The following is a 19,190-nucleotide window of genomic DNA, read 5'->3' as shown; positions in this document are numbered from 1 at the left end:
GCTCAGCGCCGAGCAAGCGTAGGTGTTAATCGCTTTTATCAGATTCTTGCTGTTGAGACCAGTTCTCATTATCCTCCTCAATCTTCGGGTGAACTCCTCCGTTAATTCTTTCTTCATCTGGGTCTAATTGATTTTTCTTGCCTGTTTTATGCCTAGATACTTGTATGTGTCTCCTTTCTTTAATGCTTCAATTTCTGCACCTTCCTTGAGTTTGAACGTACCATCTTCTATTTTCCCTCTCGTTATGTTAAGCAGTCGACATTTTTCAAGTCCAAACTTCATTTTGATGTCTTCCGAAAATCCTTCCACCATTTTCAGCATCAAATGCATTTGTTTTTTGGTAGAAGCGAAGAGTTTCAAGTCGTCCATGTAAAGGAGATGATTCAGTTTCATCATAGTTCTACTGCCGCTCTTGATGGAAAATCCGTAGTCCGTAGAATTCAATCTATGAGACAAGGGATTCAGGGCCATGCAGAACCACTGAGGGCTCAGCGAGTCTCCTTGGAAAATTCCGCGTCTTATTGGAATAGGTCCTGTTTTAATGGAGCCATCTGCTGCTTTCATTTGAAGACTAGTACGCAAGGTTGACATGGCGTTTTTCAGGAACTTAACAATATTGGGATCCACCTTGTAAATCTTCAAGATCGTCAAGAGCCATTCGTGAGGTATAGAATCGAATGCTTTTTTGTAGTCTATGTACGCAGCGTAAAGATTCCTTCGCTTGGAGAACGCTTGATTGCAGATAACTGAATCTATTTTTAGTTGTTCTTTGCACCCTCGGCTGTCTTTGGTGCATCCTTTCTGTTGCATGGCGATGATGTTATTCCTTTCGCAATGGTTGTGAATTCGGTTTGAAATGCACGATGTGCATATATTATTATTATTATTTTTTTTTTTTTTTTTCCTTCGTGTGAGGGGAAAACCCTTTATGGGCACCCAGAGGGTCCGCACTCTAGGTAGTGTGAGACTCCGAGATCTTGTTTGGCTACTCACTAAAAACCCCTCACACATTCCACGGAGAAGTTCTTCGTCCAGCCCTTGCAGCGTCCCTTAACAAAAGAGATGAGCTGCAAGTGACATCTAGAGTTCATGGGATCTGATGATATGCAGTGACCCAAGCAACACTGCCTTCTGCATTCTGTGCGCTAGTATCTCGGCCCAAGATCTGCAGGCCGGAATAATCTTCAATTCTTCCACGTAGTTGGCTCTCATTCCTCCGAGACATCCTATGATCAGTACAACCATCTTGATTTTATGACCCGGGTACATAGTTCCAAGCTCGAAAACAAGATCTTTGTATTTTTGTCTTTTCTGCTCTTCCTTCATCACCATGTTGTTTTCTGCAGGGGATGAGAATTCCACGACGAACAATTCCTTCAGCTCTTTGTCCAAAAGAAGTATGTCTGGCTTTATTGCATTGATCTGCCGTGTTGTTGGGACAGGATAGTTCCAGTATATTCGAGCTTTCTCGTTCTGGATCACCGCTTCAATCTCCAGAGGCACATATGGTAGCACCGGTTCTTTGTCTATCTCATATGCCGCCCTCAGATGGAAGTAGAGAACTCGGAGTGCCGCGTTGTGTCTCTCTATATACCCCGATGGAGCATGGACTCTGCAGGCGGAAAGAATGTGCATAATCGTTTCTTGTTGACTATGGAACGCTCTGCACGTTGTTGGGGTGTCCATTTTCATGATGTTCTTTTTATACCATCTGGTATTTATTACTCCATCCTGACAAGCCATCACAAATCCCTCCGTCTCTGACTTAAGGCTAGCCGACTTTAGAAAGGCGAAAGACAATTCTTCCGACAGATCTTGGTCTTTTAAACTCCTGAAAAATATGGAGTGCAGGCTCTTACTCATATGATGTTCGAGTAATGTATTCGACTGAGACTTCCGGATCAGTCTTGCTAGCCTTCTTTGGTCCGCTTGAGTGATCGGTGCTCCAGCACGCTCAGGATCGATCGACACGCCGGTTATACCGAGCTTCTCCAAGGCTCTCTGTCCAGCTCGGAATAGGAAGGCTCCGTGGTTCGCGAGTTCATGCTGAGCTACAAACTTCAGAAGCGGATCTTCACTTCTTAGGACCCTTACTGCTGTTTCCAATGTTTGTTGATAGTGTTGATATTCCAAACATTGCAATCCTCTACCCCCCTGGCTTCGGGGAAGGTATATCCTCTGAATCGAGCTATTTGGGTGAAGGCTACGATTCATGTTCATCGTTTTTCTTGTTGACCTATCAAGATCGAGGAGTTCGTTCACCGTCCAGTTTACCACCCCGAAAGAGTAGGTAAGTATCGGGATGGCTAGCATATTTGTAGCTGATACTTTGTTCTTTCCTGACAGCTGTGATTTCCAGATGTCTCTCAGCTTCTTCTTGTAGCTGGCTGATAAGGCGTCATTTATCTGGGTTGTCTCCAGTACTCCCCTCTGTTTCATCCCGAGAAACTTGTAAGTTTCTCCCTCTTCCAGACGTCGAAAAGTCATTCCATCTTCCAGTTGGATATCTTCTCCTGGATCATCAACCCTGCCCCTGCGGAGATGAAAGACAGCACACTTGTCCAAACCAAACGACATTCCCATTGCAGAGGTGTAGTCGGAAACGATATTCAATAGTTGTTATTATTATTATTATGACTTTAGCCTTGCGGCTTTCACACTCCTCTCCAGAGGAAAATTCACTTATCCCAGATATCTCAGATATCAAAAGGATTAAGCTCTGTTGGAGCCCTTTCCAGGTTTTCGGGCTCGTGGTGGTGGTCGGGTCCGGGTCGCTCCTCGCCTCCCTGCTGTAGGTTGGATTCCTGCTCCACCCGCACTTCCTGTCGGAGCAGACGGTGTTCCTCTGCATTCCCCATGTACTTGCGTACAGTTCTCGCCGTTCCGAGCAGTACCGCCTTCTGCATGACTCTATAGATATTTTCGTCCAACTGAAGTCTCCTCAAGTTCTCCAGTAGTTTCTTCGGTATCAGGCCTGTAGATGAAATGACAATAGGGATGGTCTTGATATCTTTCAGCTTCCACTGTCTTCTGGTCTGTTCCTCGAGATCTCTGTATTTTGAAATTTTTTCAGTGTGCCTATCTAGAAGATTGGTATTATTTGGAATTGCCACGTCTATGAATAGTGCTCTGTCCTCATCCTTATTGAGCAATATGAGGTCTGGTCTATTGTGGGTTATTTTTCGGTCTGTGAGAACCGTGCGATCCCAGTAGAGCTTGTGATGTTCGTTTTCCAGCACAGCATCCGGATGGTAATTGTAATAAGGAACCTTTTTCGAAGTTAGAAGTTGGTGTTTTAGTGCCAATTCTTGGTGAAGAATCTTGGCAACAGCATCATGTCTATTTTTGTACTCCGTGCCCGCGAACTTCTGACATCCGCCGGTGATGTGCTGGATAGTTTCATGTGTCGCACAGCCATAACGACAGCTATCGTCCGCCACTGAGGCATCCTTGGCGATGTACTTCATGTAATTTCTTGTTGGAATCACCTGATCCTGGATGGCGAGCATGAAGCCCTCTGTCTCAGGAAACAACCTTCCGGAAGTCAACCAGTAGTTCGACGCAGATATGTCGACGTAATCATGGTTGACCTCGTTCTGGTGCCTCCCATGCAAAGGTTTGCCAATCAGTTTCTGCATTTTACTTTCTGCAGAGTGTTCGACGGTTTCCAAGTGATCCTGTTGTAGCTTTAATGGTGTAGAACTATCAGCAACACAAACTACTCGATGGAGTTCTGACGAAGCTGCCTTGCTCAAGAAATATTTACGAAGTCCTTCAATTTCCTGGGACATACGGTTGGACAAATCAACAATTCCTCTACCCCCAAGATGTCGTGGCAGCTCTGTCCGTTCTATTGAGCTTTTGGGGTGATGTTTATTGTGTTTAGTCAGCATCGTCCTTATTTTTCTCTGTAAAGCTGCTAAATCGGTGGTCGTCCAAGAGATAATACCAAATGAATAGCTCAGCGCCGAGCAAGCGTAGGTGTTATTATTATTATTATTATTATTATTATTATTATTATTATTATTATTATTATTATAACCTATTGAAATAATGACTATATGATGATCACTTCTTGGCCCTCTTATCCTCCCCATTTTTGCACCTTTGTAATGTTCAACTTTCAACATAGCTCATATAAATTTAGGTGATTATTAAGTCATAAGTAACATTCACAACCTTCAAAATCAAACTTGGAATTGATTTGAATCATCGAGAGAACTTCAAATCATTAATCATTAGGTACCTTTACACTAACGCTCTTTCCTGCGCGACTAGAACGCCCCATGCCAATCACTTGCGAAAGAATGCTAGTGTAAGGGCAAATCATTCGCCCGGTTTTTGGACGTGTAAAAACTCGCGAACGACTAGCCCGAGTGACTGAGTTTGTTTGGATTCGGAGCGTTTGTGTATTCGCGCGGGTTTCTAATTGAAGAAGTATATAACGTATAACCCAAATCCGGAAGTATATACGTTCAAAATTCGTAAGTACATGTAGGTATGTATTAATTAATGATTATTCATACAAGTTTTTTATTTATAAGAAACATGGGAGATTCAAGCTTCTGGAGCAGGGACTTTATGGAATCGGCATCCATTCTCAAATAGTTCCTGAAGTCCATAGGAAAATTTTCACTCAACTCATTCTAGAGAGGCATATGTCCATATGTACGATTTTCCATACATTCTTTCGCTCAACATCTTCTGTTTCTCTTCTTTGGAATATTCAGATACATTGCCAAGCACAAAGCTACTTTCAGTTTGCGTTTTTTATTCAATTTGTCCATTTCAAGCTATGGAGTGCCGCTAAAACTGTTGAAAATTTCAACATGCCACAAGTCACGCCAACCTTGCTCATAATGAGAGATTTCGAATTGGACGCTCCAAAGCACACGCAAAACTGCGCGAAAAGCCGTTGCGATCTCAAGACAGAAAAAAGTTAACACGCGCCACTCCATACCGCGCGAAAACACGAGTGACTGGCGCTCGCGATTCGATCGCGCGCGAAAGAGCGTTAGTGTAGAGGTACCTATTATTTAAAATACTGTGCTGGAAAAATCACCCTTTACTGTTGTTAGATTTTTCATGACACTCAATTTAATACTATCAATACAGCTCTGATTTTTTCTTCTTCATCTGGACCATGCCGTTCCTGAAGTGGAATGAAGATTTACAACAAGATATATGTTCTTTATTTTATATATTTAGATTTGTATGAAACATATCAATCTTGAATGAAAAGATATCTGTAATTCATATAGTTGTTCAATTTCCCTTTCGATAATGAGAGCAGAATGCGAAATATATTATTATTATTATTATTATAAAGTTACAAGAGTTGAGGCAAAGCCTATAAACTCACAAAAAAAACACAGATTTGGGAGTTCAAAAATAACATAAAAAACAGTACTAAGTGGTACAAGCCATCGATCGTACGATTTCTCGAACGCATTCAACGAGCCAGAACCGACAACACTATCAGGCAAACGGTTCCAAGTGTCGAACACGCGGTTGGACAAGAAATGCTGCCTGCGGACCGAAGAAAAACTTTCTTTTTTAAATTTTAGTGCATGACCACGTAATCATTGGTCTCTATTGATCTCGAACAGGTCCTGCAGTTCAACGCCGAAGAGGCCACGGAGGCACCGGAAGGTGATAATAAGATCGCCGCGCGTTCAACGGGCTGCAAAAGACGTCAGACCCATTATTGCGAGCCTCGTCGCGTAGTCAGGACGAATCACACCGCACGGCATTCGCCTAACCCGCCTCTGAAATTTTTTCAAAATGTCACGGTCGCGGCACAACACTGGGCTCCAAACTGGTCCAGCAAATTCCAGAATGGGTCGAATATACGTCTTATAAACTGCACTACATGTAGCTGGATCACACATACCGAAAGTCTTCTGGGCTGCTGGCAGAAGAGATCTGTCGACCACAAATATTATACTGGAGAACGGGGATTGTTGGGACCCATATGCAAAACTGAAAATTCATCAAAACTCAAAGGTAGCTGCCAATATTCACACCAACGTGCTATCGAGATCAAGTCCTGTTGCAGAGTTTGATCTCTGGGATGGCGTATATCTTCGTGTCGTCCGCAAACTGGGAGCAGTGAGATTTAATGCAGTTGGCTAAATCGGATATATAGGAAAAAAAATGGTCCCAGAACCGAGCCTTGCGGTACACCACTGGTGACTGGCTTAGAAGATGATAAGGAGTTGCCCACTCTGACCTGGAATGATCGGTCTGAGAGAAAGGCTGCAATCCATGCAAGAAGCTCACCGCGAAAACCAAAATGATCAATCACGTGCAACAACCGCCTTTGGGGGACACGGTCGAAGGCACGGGAAAAATCGAGGTATACCACGTCTACGGGAACCCTCTTGTCGAGTGCTCTCGATCAGTGATTGACACATTCCAGTAGGTTTGTTATTACTGATTCCGACCAGGAAGAAAACCGTGTTGGCAACCGGGGATGATATTATTTTCCAAAGCAAACTTTAGTGCAGAATCAAGTATAATATAATGAGGCGGTAATTTGATGCGTCCAGCTTGTCACCCTTTTTGAAGATAGGAGCAACCATAGCACTCCGCCATGATATAGGAAACGAAGATGTCTCAAAAGATTTGGTAAAAATTCTTAATATGGAAAAAGACAGGGAATGGGCTGAAGACACGTCGAGAGTAGACAGATGTTCTTCGACCAGGGAAGGGGAAAAATCGATCCTCGTTAAACCAATGTTGACACGATTCGATGTAATTTTAGGAGGTGAACCTGTCTCCAGGCTGAAATCTGCAGCAAAAGTATCGGCCAGGACGTTCGCGGCCTCCTCGGGGTTTTCGCATGGTAGTTTACTTGAATTGCGGACCAGTGGGATATCGACTTTGGAATTCAACGATGATCTGACATACTTGAAAAAGCATTTCCTATCTCCGGACTGAACCAATTTTGACTCAAATCTCCTCTTGGCAGCAGATATAGTACAGGAAAGAAGATTCGAATAACTGCGATGAGCGTCATAGTCACGTTTTTGTCTCCCACGAATAAATCGTTGCCATAACGACTTTTTGTGTCTAATCATTCTGAGAATGCTATTTTCGATCCAGGGTTTTGAAAGAACTGTACATATATTCCTCAAAGAAGAGCACTCGTCAGTTAATTTCGTCAGTATCTCCACAAAACGATTCCATGGTCTCGACATCAGTCGCAGACTCAAACATGGCATCCCAGTCGACACCACCGACAGCATGCTGTAACTGTTCATAATCGATAACCTTTATTGTTTTCTTAATTTTGTTGCCCTTCGGCAACTGGAGCTGCAACCTGGCGAGAAGCATGACATGGTCCGATTTTCCCAGGGAAGGATTGGGCTCAACGTCAGAAACCAGGTCGATATCGTTGACTAATATGAGGTCTAGTAAAGATGGGTTTTGGTGATTTCGGAAACGTGTCGGTGCCTCAACTAACTGAACAAGATTAGAATCACGAGAGGATTCTACATACGGACTGGATGGCGAGTTATAATCCCTGGCAGAGAGTGGCCAGACGACATCGGCCAAATTAAAATCACCAGCAACAAAAAGGTTTCGTTTGGTCATCGAGAGATCACTCAGAAAGGCAGCCATGTCAATGTCAGAGTTAGAAGGTCGAGGTCTATAGACACATCCAATGGTGAAACTGGGGGACTGTCCGTTCTGAAGGTCGATGAATAGACTATCAACACCAGGTAATCTTGGACTAAAGGGACGAACAGAAAAGGAATCGAGAACATCCTTCGCGACATAAATACATACTTCCCCATAACCAATCGTTGTCTCACTGTCACATCTGAAAATGGGGTAGCCAGGTATAGAGACTAAATTATCTGGGATCCCAGGGTGTAACCAGGATTCAGCAACAAGAATAAATGAAGGGTGGTAAGTTTTAGCAAATGCAACAGTTCCAAGTATTTTTAGCAGGGAGACTGGGAGACTGGCAGCTGACCACTCGGGAAGACTACTTAGTTTTTCGGGTTCTCTGGGGCTGAAATCTTTATTATTGTAGGAACACCGGAAACGAATTCAATATCTATGTTGAAATCCCCTGCATTTTTTCTATGTTTCAATTCCTCACGAAGCTGGCTTAGTTCCTCGATTTGAGAAGGTGTTTTGTCATCGGGAATGCTGAACTCCTTCCAAGCTGGCACATTATTCATAACTTTCTTGTTCCTCAGTAACTTGGTAACAATCATACGGTTATTGAAAGTGACCCTCAGCATCCTAGGACGATCGCCTCTAGCACGACCGATTCTCTCAAGAGAGATACGATGAGCATCAAATTTTGGAGTAACATAATCGATTGTTTGTGAAACAAGTGCGGTGTCGTTTTCCAAATCTGATTCAGGAATACTACGGACTAGTATATTATGAGATCTCCTCAAACGATCGAGCACTTCGGCAGGTCCAGGTGTAGAGCTTGTCAGGGCTGAGTCACGAATAACTGAACTGGAGGCTTTCTCGACCTCAGACAATCTCGAGAAGGTGGTCTCCAGATTTGCTTTGAGCAGATTATGATCGGCTGATAAACTGCAAAGTGTTCTGCTACAGGAGAGAATTTCACCGTCATGTTTAGAGAGGGTTATCGAGTGATCATCCAGAACTTTACTGTGAGAACCAATCTCTGCCGAATGCCTTTGCAAAATCGACTTGCACTCAGATAAATCAGACTGTAATGTCAATTGAGTGGTTTTGATGGTAGAAATGTCAGATTATATTTCGTTAAGCTTGGACATAAGTGAAGCGAATTGATTATTGTTCGAAGGGTCGAGCGGGCAAGATTGAGAACCACCATCCGCAACATTCAAGCCATCTGATGGAAGAGGCGAAGAGACTGACTGACTGCGTAGCACTCGTATGTAGGTAAGAGTAAATACAAATGAGGCGTTCAGAGCTGAAGAGGCCCAAGCTACAATTTTTCTGAAATTGAGTTGATTCATTTTTAGGCAGTTCTTACTGTTAATTCAATTTCAGAAAAATTCTAGCTTGGCTCACTTTTGCTCGGAACGCCTCGAATATAGAGTGCAAATTGATTGCCACGATGGTAATTATCAAATTGAACATGAATATAACTTCAATAGAGGATAAACTTTGGTAGTTTATTCTGTCAAAATAATCGTTCCAAAAACCTCCAAAATGAGAAGTCGCAATGTTGCTGTCTATGGTGCTTTTTTTACATCTACTATGTGATGTACTGGGTAATTACCCGCGATATGCGATGTTGCGGACATTAAGCACTCTCCAGTAAGTACTGGTGGCCTTTTTTTAAATCAAAATTGTGAAGTCGCATTTCCACAGTGGTAATTCCCAACAACTTCCTTGTGACTGAAACTGGTTGACTGGGTAGCGATGGAGTGAATGTTGAGAGGAAAATTATGTGAATGATATCCTAACGAACCACATGCAAAAAATGATTACATTTTTTGTTGTATGAAATACGTACTGTATCTTTTGAGATGTTAATCGAGTGATCAAAAAAACCGGTGAAACCTGTTGAATCTGTTCAATTCAATTCATTATATTCTAGATTCTTCGTTCAAGTAAATTGGAACTTGGTGTGAATTGTTAACATGATATTTTAGTGCACTCTCAACTTTCTCAGTCAACTCAAATCTAATAATATTATTTTATAGTAGAGTTGACTGAGAAAGTTGAGAGTGCACTAAAATATCATGTTAACAATTCACACCAAGTTTCAATTTACTTGAACGAAGAATCTAGAATATAATGAATTGAATTGAACAGATTCAACAGGTTTCACCGGTTTTTTTGAACAGCTGATTGACAGCGATTTAGGTTACGTTCACAGAAGCATGTAACGATAAACGCAGTCACCGAGTTGATAGAGTTGTGCACTGAGTTGATAGAGTTGGGTTAAAAATAACTCCAATTTTTAACATTTAGAAACGTTCAAAAATAAATCGTGCAAACGACAAAACTCCGACAACCTCTCCAATTCCCCTTGCACGATCTTACAGTCCTCTATAGATAAAACTATCGCCAACTTGTCGTACACACTATCCCACTATTCCACCAGTAGTTATGCAGCTTGTCCGGACCTGGTGCAGCCCAGTTGCTAGATCTCTTAAGTGTCTCGACTATGTCCGATTTCAGCACCCGTATCTCCTTCATAAGCACACTAGGAATCTTCTGATGTGCCTCCTCTATCCAGTAGGCACTTTCATCATGGGTACTCTCCCTCGCCCAGACTTCAGACCAAAAGTCACGCGCTGCCTCAGCGTCCAGTGTTTCGTCATCCTTTCCCTCTGCGTTTTTCAGGGATCTAAAGAACTGCCTCTGATTTTTATATCGTCCACGACCATGTTCTGCTGACATAGACTTCATTGGTTTTTTTATCTAGCTGCGCTGTCTTCCAAGATAACATCTTCATCACTGGAGATTCCGGGTCGGGATGGTATCTCAGCTGAGCTACTATCACGTAGTGTGAATGAGCTGACTAAACCCCCCTTCATACTGTTTTCTCAATCTCTTGCTACTCCCGCACTACCAGAAGATTGGCTTAGGGCATCGGTCACACCTATTTTCAAGAAGGGTGACAGATCATTACCTCCAAATTATCGTCCCATAAGTTTGATGCCCACAATTTCAAAAATTCTTGAGAGAATTATCAGTGACCAAATACTAGATTTCGCTCTTGTTTACGCGAATTTCCTTATTCGCGTTTTCCACGTGAACAGAACATCTGTTGAAATCGTCTTCACAAGTCCGCGTATGGATTCAGTATTGAATCGATAGTTGTCATTTGAGGATACATCGCAGTCTTTCATTTTTGATTATTATAGTTTTTCACCTGCTTTGAAATTCCGCTCAATTTGTAGAAATCTCCGCTTATTAGAATAGAAAAATCCGCTATACTTATCCAAACTTTAGTTCACCCGTTATCAAATATAGAGTATTCCGCAATATTACTTAGTGGTACCAAAATAGAGGAAAGGGTGCTTGGTGAAGCCCTTCGCTCTTTTTTTACCCAATAGCCCAACCTTTCTCCTATGTTTGACGAAGGGTAAGGTACGCCGATTTAACAAATTCAAAGGATCAGTTTGGTGAGTTCTAGCAATTTTCCACATTTCATTTTTTTCTTATATTATTCTACAGTCTATTTAACATTCGCCAAAACATTTGATCCTAATCCAGCCGGATTTCTGTGAATTGCTGAAGTTTCTCGAGTCATTTTTTTTTCATTTCATTATTCGGGACTCCATTTTCCACATTTCTTTTTTGTGCGTCGAACCAACCGATGTTCTGAATAACTGCGCAGTAGTTCTTACCTAGTTGTTTCTCATATACAGAAACGTTTCTTCGTTAAATTTTATTAAGTTTACAGTAATTCAACTCTTCACTCTTTTGTTCGTCATTTCGTATAACGTGAAATCACATTAAACTGCCTAAATCAGATACCCAAATTGAGATCAAAACCAACAAATTGAAGGTTTCAGAAGCAAGAAAAACCATGTTATTCCAACGTTTTCAGAAACTGTTTGATTATATAAAAGATTTAGTTAAGCCAAAAATTTTGGAGTATTGGCCGGTTGGTTTGAATACAATAGACCAGACCTCATATTGCTCAATAAGGATGAGGACAGAGCACTATTCATCGACGTGGCAATTCCAAATAATAACAATCTTCTAGATAGGCACACTGAAAAAATTTCAAAATACAGAGATCTCGAGGAACAGACCAGAAGACAGTGGAAGCTGAAAGATATCAAGACCATCCCTATTGTCATTTCATCTACAGGCCTGATACCGAAGAAACTACTAGAGAACTTGAGGAAACTTCAGTTGGACGAAAATATCTATAGAGTCATGCAGTAGGCGGTACTGCTCGGAACGGCGACAACTGTACGCAAGTACAGGGTGGGCAAAATTCGTTGTCTACTGAAGGGATCTCGAGAACTATAGCAGCTGGAAGAAAACGGATGACACATTCTCGAGCTCTTTTTTCCTTACTATTCCAAATATGAAAACAGATCCAGCCCAGCGGTCATAGATTTTGGGTTATGAACAAAAATTGAGAAATTGTCATTTTCAATGAAGCTGAATAACTCGCTTATATGAACTCGTATTCGAAATCCGTTGTTACATTCTACAGGCACTTTTTTATGAGGAATTCGAATATGACATCTATAAATTTTTCGATCCAGTCATTTTCGAGATACGACAGGGATTTCTGATTTTTCAAATGTAAACTATATTTGAAAACTCTTTCATCTTACTGCAATTTTTTTGCTGATTTCAAAAATGTATCATATGTCGCTATTCACATGAATATAGCATAAGAAAAAATTCAATACTTTTTCCTGCTTTTCGATTCACTGTTGAATTTTCAGTAGGCTGGCGTAACCATAGCGACCCTGTGAACCTGAGCCTCTATGATTGGAATCACGCTGAATGTTGCTGAATAAATATTTCGATGATTAATTTGCCATCGTTTGTTCTCGGGATGTTTGGCATGCTTATCTTACGATGGTTCACAATTAGAACACTACCGTTGACAGAAGTACCTATTTTTCATCATCTTCTGTGAAAATTATAATTATAGATAGCTAACGTATTTTATTACCGACTCTCAAAGTTTCTTTCATAAATAGAAAAACGATAATTGAATAAATTTTTTTCTTCAATAATCGGACGAAATACTTTTACTCTCTTTTAAAGGATATCGATCTCGATATTGATATATAAAAGAAATAATTATTCGTCAGTCGGTGATTCCTTTCGCAGAAGGTTGAGTTCACATAGGATTATGTGGAGTTCATGAACCATAATGCATTTTCAACGGTCGCTATGGTTACGCCAGCCTACTGAAAATTCAACAGTGAATCGAAAAGCAGAAAAAAGTATTGAATTTTTTTCTCGTGTAACATTCATGTGAATAGCCATATATGATACATTTTTGAAATCAGCAAAAAAATTGCAGCAAGATGAAGGAACTTTCAACTATAGTTTACATTTGAAGAATCAGAAATCCCTGTCGTATCTCGAAAATGACTGGATCAAAAAATTTATTGATATCATATTCGAATTCCTCATAAAAAAGTGCCTGTAGAATGTAACAACGGATTTCGAATACGAGTTCAAATAAGCGAGTTATTGAGCTTCATTGAAAATGACAATTTCTGAATTTTCGTTCATAACTTAGAATCTATAAATGTTAGACTGGATCTGTTTTCAGTTTTGGATTAGTCAAGAAAAAAGGGCTCGAGAATGTGTCGTCCGTTTTCTTCTAGCTGCTATAGTTCTCGAGATCCCTTCAGTAGACAACGAATTTTGCCCACCCTGTACATGGGGAATGCAGAGGAACACCGTCTGCTCCGACAGGAAATGCGGGTGGAGCAGGAATCCAACCTACAGCAGGGAGGCGAGGAGCGACCCGGACCCGACCAACACCACGAGCCCGAAAACCTGGAAAGGGCTCCAACAGAGCTTAATCCTTTTGATATCTGAGATATCTGGGATAAGTGAATTTTCCTCTGGAGAGGAGTGTGAAAACCGCAAGTCATATCAGGTGATATTATATTATTATAATATCAGGATCAGGTGATTCCAACAAGAAATTACATGAAATATATCGCGAAGGATGCCTCAGTGGCGGATGATAGCTGTCGTTATGGCTGTGCGACACATGAAACTATCCAGCACATCACCGGGGGATGTCAGAAGTTTGCGGGCACGGAGTACAAAAATAGACATGATGCTGTTGCCAAGATTATTCACCAAGAATTGGCACTAAAACACCAACTTCTAAGTTCGAAAAAGTTTCCTTATTACAATTACCATCCGGATGCTGTGTTGGAAAATGAACATCACAGGCTCTACCGGGATCGCACGGTTCTGACAGACCGAAAAATAACCCACAATAGACCAGACCTCAAATTGCTCAATAAGGATGAGGACAGAGCACTATTCATCGATATGGCGATTCCAAATAATAACAATCTTCTAGATAGGCACACTGAAAAAATTCCAAAATACAGAGATCTCGAGGAACAAACCAGAAGACAGTGGAAGCTGAAAGATATCAAGACCATCCCTATTGTAATTTCATCTACAGGCCTGATACCGAAGAAACTACTGGAGAACTTGAGGAAACTTCAGCTGGACGAAAATATCTGCAGACTCATGCAGAAGGCGGTACTACTGGGAACGGCGAGAACTGTACGCAAGTACATGGGAAATTCAGAGGAACACCGTCTGCTCCGACAGGAAGTGCGGGTGGAGCAGGAATCCAACCGGCGGCAGGGAGCCGAGGAGCGACCCGGACCCGACCACCACCACGAGCCCGAAAACCTGAAAAGGGCACCAACAGAGGTTAATGCTTTTGATATCTGAGATACCTGGGATAAGTGAATTTTCCTTTGAAGAGGAGTGTGAAAGCCGCAAGGCTAAAGTCATAAAAAAGTTCTTTATTCACATGATTTCAACTAGTTGATTAAAAATACTACAAATTTGAATAGTGAAAAGGCGAGATCCAGCACACTATAAAAGTGCACTGTTCAATCTAACCCAAGATTCATTGTACACAATCAATATCCAGCCCAAATAGCCTATATCTTAGATTGAAATACAACAATAGCATGAAATCATAAAACAAAAAATGGTCCCATTCAACACCTCCTACATTAATGTTGAAAAAATAATATTAACTTATTATTATTATTTAAACTGTCATCTGGTCAGCACCCAGTCAAGTTCCTCCCTGCTCACCCTCAAGCTTTCCGAACAACAGAACTCTGAAACGGTTCAAGCTAGCATTAGCTACACCTCTGATGTTCACGGATAAACTATTAATACATGATGTGATGTGGTATGAATAAGATCGCCGGAAAAACTGAGTATCTTATTATAGAGGTGAGGCGGAGTCTTAGTAATGATTATCTTCATGAAAAAGACAGCTGCATGGAGGAATCTTCTATTTACCATGTTGGGCCAATTCAAAACCTTGAGGGTATGGCTAATTCTACATTATTTTCTGATACCAGAAATCAGTCGTAAGCCAGAATTTTGAAGAATTTGAATTTTTACGTCAGAGTAATTCAAGCAAGGACCATACACAACATCAGCATAATTCACATGTGAGAGTACCAATGAATCGCACAACATCACCTTTACCCGTCTGGTTAAAAACTCCCTATTTCTATAAATAATCCTCAACATACCATAGGCCCTTCGCAAGCAAGAAGACACATGATCAGTAAACCGCAACTCGCTATCCAACCAAACACCCTGGTTTTTAACCTTGTCCATAAGCTCAATCGTCTCCGAACCAATTCTGATACGGCACCCACCTTCCAGAGATTTTATCTTGTCATTCTTCCTACCAAACAAGAAAGCGATCGTCTTCTTTGCATTCAGATGCAAAGAGTGTTTTCGAGATATCTCTCGAATAATGTCAAGGTCATAATTCAAAGCCCTTACTGCTGATCCATTTCATCTGGATAAAAAGAAATATAATTGGCTGTCATCCGCGTAGTAATGCAACAAACAAGAGATGATATATTTGAAAAACTGCGAGATGGACACGATGAAAAAGATGGGTCCCAAAATGGAACCCTGCGGAATACCCTTTTTTAAAAAGGATGATGCTCTACCACTAAGAAAGACAGCCTGGAATCGACCGGTCAAATAAGGAGAGACGAGGGCAACAGCTTTATTTATTTATTTATTTATTTATTTATTAACAGTAAAGAGTCGAGGTGAAAACCTATAAATGACTCAGCATATAACAATAAAAAAAATGAACACAAAACTCTGAATAATCAACCGAAACAGCAAAACAATCAATAAAGTATGTCACCAAACTAAATCAGTTATCATACAGTCCAAGAAGATCTAACCGATTATTAAACACATTGACACTGGGAGAGTTCACTACTTCATTTGGTAATTCATTCCAACCTTGAAAAACTCGGTTCGTAAGAAAATGCTGTCTTGGAGTCGTCCGGAAATTTTCCTTGCGGAGTTTGAAGTCATTCTCAGGTTGTTAACATTGAGTGAATATAGCTCAGACAAATCTAGACCAAGACCCTCGTGCAAAGCCCTGTAAGTGAAAATAAGATCACCTCTATTCCTGCGGTCGGTAAATCTTGGTAAATTCATGATCTTTAAGCGGTCATCATAGGTGGGTCTTATAAGTCCATATGGTATACGGGTGGCCCAGCGCTGAACCGACTCCAACAACTCAACATCACCCTTGAGATTGGGACACCAGACAGGACCGGCAAACTCAAGAATAGGACGGACATAGGTCTTATATATGTTGCTGCACACTCTGGGGTCGCAATAGCGAAATGATCTCGGGATGAGGTATATTGTCTTTCGAGCCCTAGCACAAATATTCTGAATGTGTTCAGACCAACTCAAATCGCTGGAAACAACTACGCCAAGATCGTTGTGCGAGGAAGTTTGCCTTAGCTGGCGTCCAGCCAACACATAGCGAGTACGAGGATTCTTCCTACCAATGTGGAGAACGACACATTTGTCGAGGTTCAAAGGTAGCAGCCAATCATTACACCATCTGAGTAAAGCAGTAAGATCTTCTTGCAATATTTTATGGTCTGTGGCAGGAGCAAAAAGCTTAGTGTCATCCGCAAACATCGAGCACAAAACCCTCAAGAAGGTTGGCATATCAGACGTGTAAAGAAGAAATAACAGTGGTCCCAAAACGGACCCTTGAGGTACCCCACTAGCTACATGTCTAGTAGTGGAAGCAGATCCAGAAACCCTCACAAAGAACTCTCTTCCACTCAGGAAAGCTCGAATCCATTCCAGAAGTGCACCTCTTATCCCGAACCATCTCAGCCTCGCAATGAGTCTCCTCAACGGCACCCTGTCAAACGCTCTCGAGAAGTCCAGGTAAACAACATCAACAGCTCGATCAACAGGGATACCCGCATCATTACTCTTGGTCCAGTTATCCAGGCACTGCAGAAGGTTGGTAACGACCGATCTACAGGGCAGAAACCCATGCTGGCAGTCCGGAATTAAGTTATTGGTGAGAGAAAATTCCCTCATTTGATTCGCAATAATTCTCTCCATGGTTTTGCATCCGAGTGACGTCAAGCTGATTGGTCAATAGTTCTGTGGAGAAAATTTATCACCCTTCTTAAATACAGGAGTGATTGACGCCTTCAACCAGGAAGATGGTAAAGTGCCCGACCGGAACGACTCCGCAAAAATAAGAGTTAGTGTTCCTGACAACGATGCTGCACAAGACCTCAAAAGTTGGGCCGTCAAGCCGTCAGGGCCCGGTGCCGACGATGTGCTGAGACCCTCAAGCTGCCTCTGAACAGTCTCCCGGTCGAATTTAACCTCGCATAAGGATTGACCTGTATAGGGAGAATTTATATCTGGTATAGGACCATCAGGTTCATCGGAGAAAGAAGCCGAGAAAACATCAGCCAAAACTTCAGAGGTCTCTCGAAGGCTTCCGCACATCGAACCAGAAGCATCTCTCACTAGTGGAGTTGAAACTTTAGAGTTGAGGGATGATCGCACATACTTGAAGAATTTTTTTCGGTCACTGCTCAATCCGATTTTGGACTCATATTGCCTCTTAGCCTTGCTTATCTCTTGATCCAGGACATTAGAGTAAGAACGGTGGATACGGTAGTCACAATCGAGTCCACTGCGCAGGAATCGTTGCCAAAGAGTTTTCTTTTGACGGATTCTCTTCACCAAGCCAAAGTCAATCCATGGTTTGCAGACATTATGTACGATTTCCTTGCGTGAGGTGTTCGTCGAAACGGCATGTCCAACAACTTCCAGGAGCCTGACCCACATCGAATCCACATCCAGGTCCCCCAATTCATTCTCCCATTTAACATCAGACAAGCATTGTGACACAGACTCATAATCAATGTATTCAATCGACCTCCTGTCAATGTTGGTTTTCTTCGATACAGTGAACTGTATTTTAGATTCAAGTGTTAAATGGTCAGATTTTCCAAATGGTGGTAGAAAGTTGATATCCGAAATGAGGTCCTCATCACTAACTAATATCAAATCCAACAGAAACGGAATCTGACCGGCACGGAATCTAGTTGGTCTGGTCACAAGTTGAACAAGACTCGAGTTGAGAACCATTTCCGCATAAAAAGATGAAGCCGATTGGATAGACGGGCAGCTGCTAAGAGGCCAATTAATATCAGGAAGGTTGATGTCTCCTGTAATAAGCAGATTTTTTTTCTCCTTAGATAGAGTCCAGATGGGCAGAAAACATACTGTCAAATTTACTAGCTCTCGGACGGTAGACACACCCCACAGTCAACTGGAAATTACCAATCATGATATCAAGAAATATGTTATCAATTCCAGGAACATCAACGTGATGTATAGAGACTGTAGAAGAGAAAAATATATCATCCCTCAGATAAATGCAAACTCCGCCATGCCCTACAGTAGTAGTACTATCTATCAGCTCTATAAAGCTGATAATTCGGAATATTAACGATGGAATCTGCTACAGAGGGTCGGAGCCAGGATTCGGAAATAAAAATTATACAGGGTTTGTAAGACTGTACGAAGACCAATAATTCAGGAAGTTTCGAAATTAGGGACTGGGCATTGGTGTAAATAAATTTCCACTCAATCACTGTCTGTGTTAGTTTTTTGCTGGAGTAACCGAAGTATTCACGATGGATGGAACTCCTTTCTTATATTTGATAGTTAGGCCTCTTTCACCCTTCACCTCCCTGTCCCTGAGCTCCTTTCGTGAACGCTGTAGTTCAGCAAGTTGGGTGGGTGTTTTATCATCTGTGACAGAAATATTCTTGTGAGTTTCGTTGAGAAGCAATTTTTTCTTATTCCTCAGCACAGATAACACATCTACAGCACTCTGGAGTGAGACCCTCAAAAAGGGTGGCCGCGAATTCGAAGGTCTACCCAGACGTTTTGTTCTAATCGTTTGAACGGGCACGTCTTTCCCAATCATACGTAGAATATTCAATGCCTCCAGCCTATCACCCTCTACAGAAGAAGACTCCGGAACATTATTAAGGATTAAATTAAACGATCTCCTCATACGTTCAAGCACTTCGTCAGATGAAATGACAGATTGCATTTCTTTACAAGGATCCATATAGGAGCCTATAACTTCAAAACATTTACTTTCTGCTGAAGTTCCCCAACATGAC

General features: G+C 41.6%; 1 protein-coding gene across 1 annotated transcript; it reads right to left on the bottom strand.

The window, feature by feature from the left end:
- Positions 1–17,127: 17,127 nt before the first annotated feature.
- Positions 17,128–18,141, bottom strand: LOC123315882. Its single transcript, XM_044901784.1, has one exon. It carries the CDS (start codon positions 18,139–18,141, stop codon positions 17,128–17,130), a length of 1,014 nt encoding a protein of 337 aa, XP_044757719.1.
- Positions 18,142–19,190: the final 1,049 nt, after the last annotated feature.

This window comes from Coccinella septempunctata, chromosome 6, assembly GCF_907165205.1.
Source record: "Coccinella septempunctata chromosome 6, icCocSept1.1, whole genome shotgun sequence".
NCBI classification, from domain to species: domain Eukaryota; kingdom Metazoa; phylum Arthropoda; class Insecta; order Coleoptera; family Coccinellidae; genus Coccinella; species Coccinella septempunctata.
Note: the sequence above shows the minus strand (reverse complement) of the source record. Positions and strands in the feature narration are given on the sequence as shown.

Coding starts and splice junctions, on each gene's coding strand:
- LOC123315882 (XM_044901784.1), bottom strand. CDS start 18,141: ATGGTTCTCAACTCGAGTCTTGTTCAACTTGTGACCAGACCAACTAGA.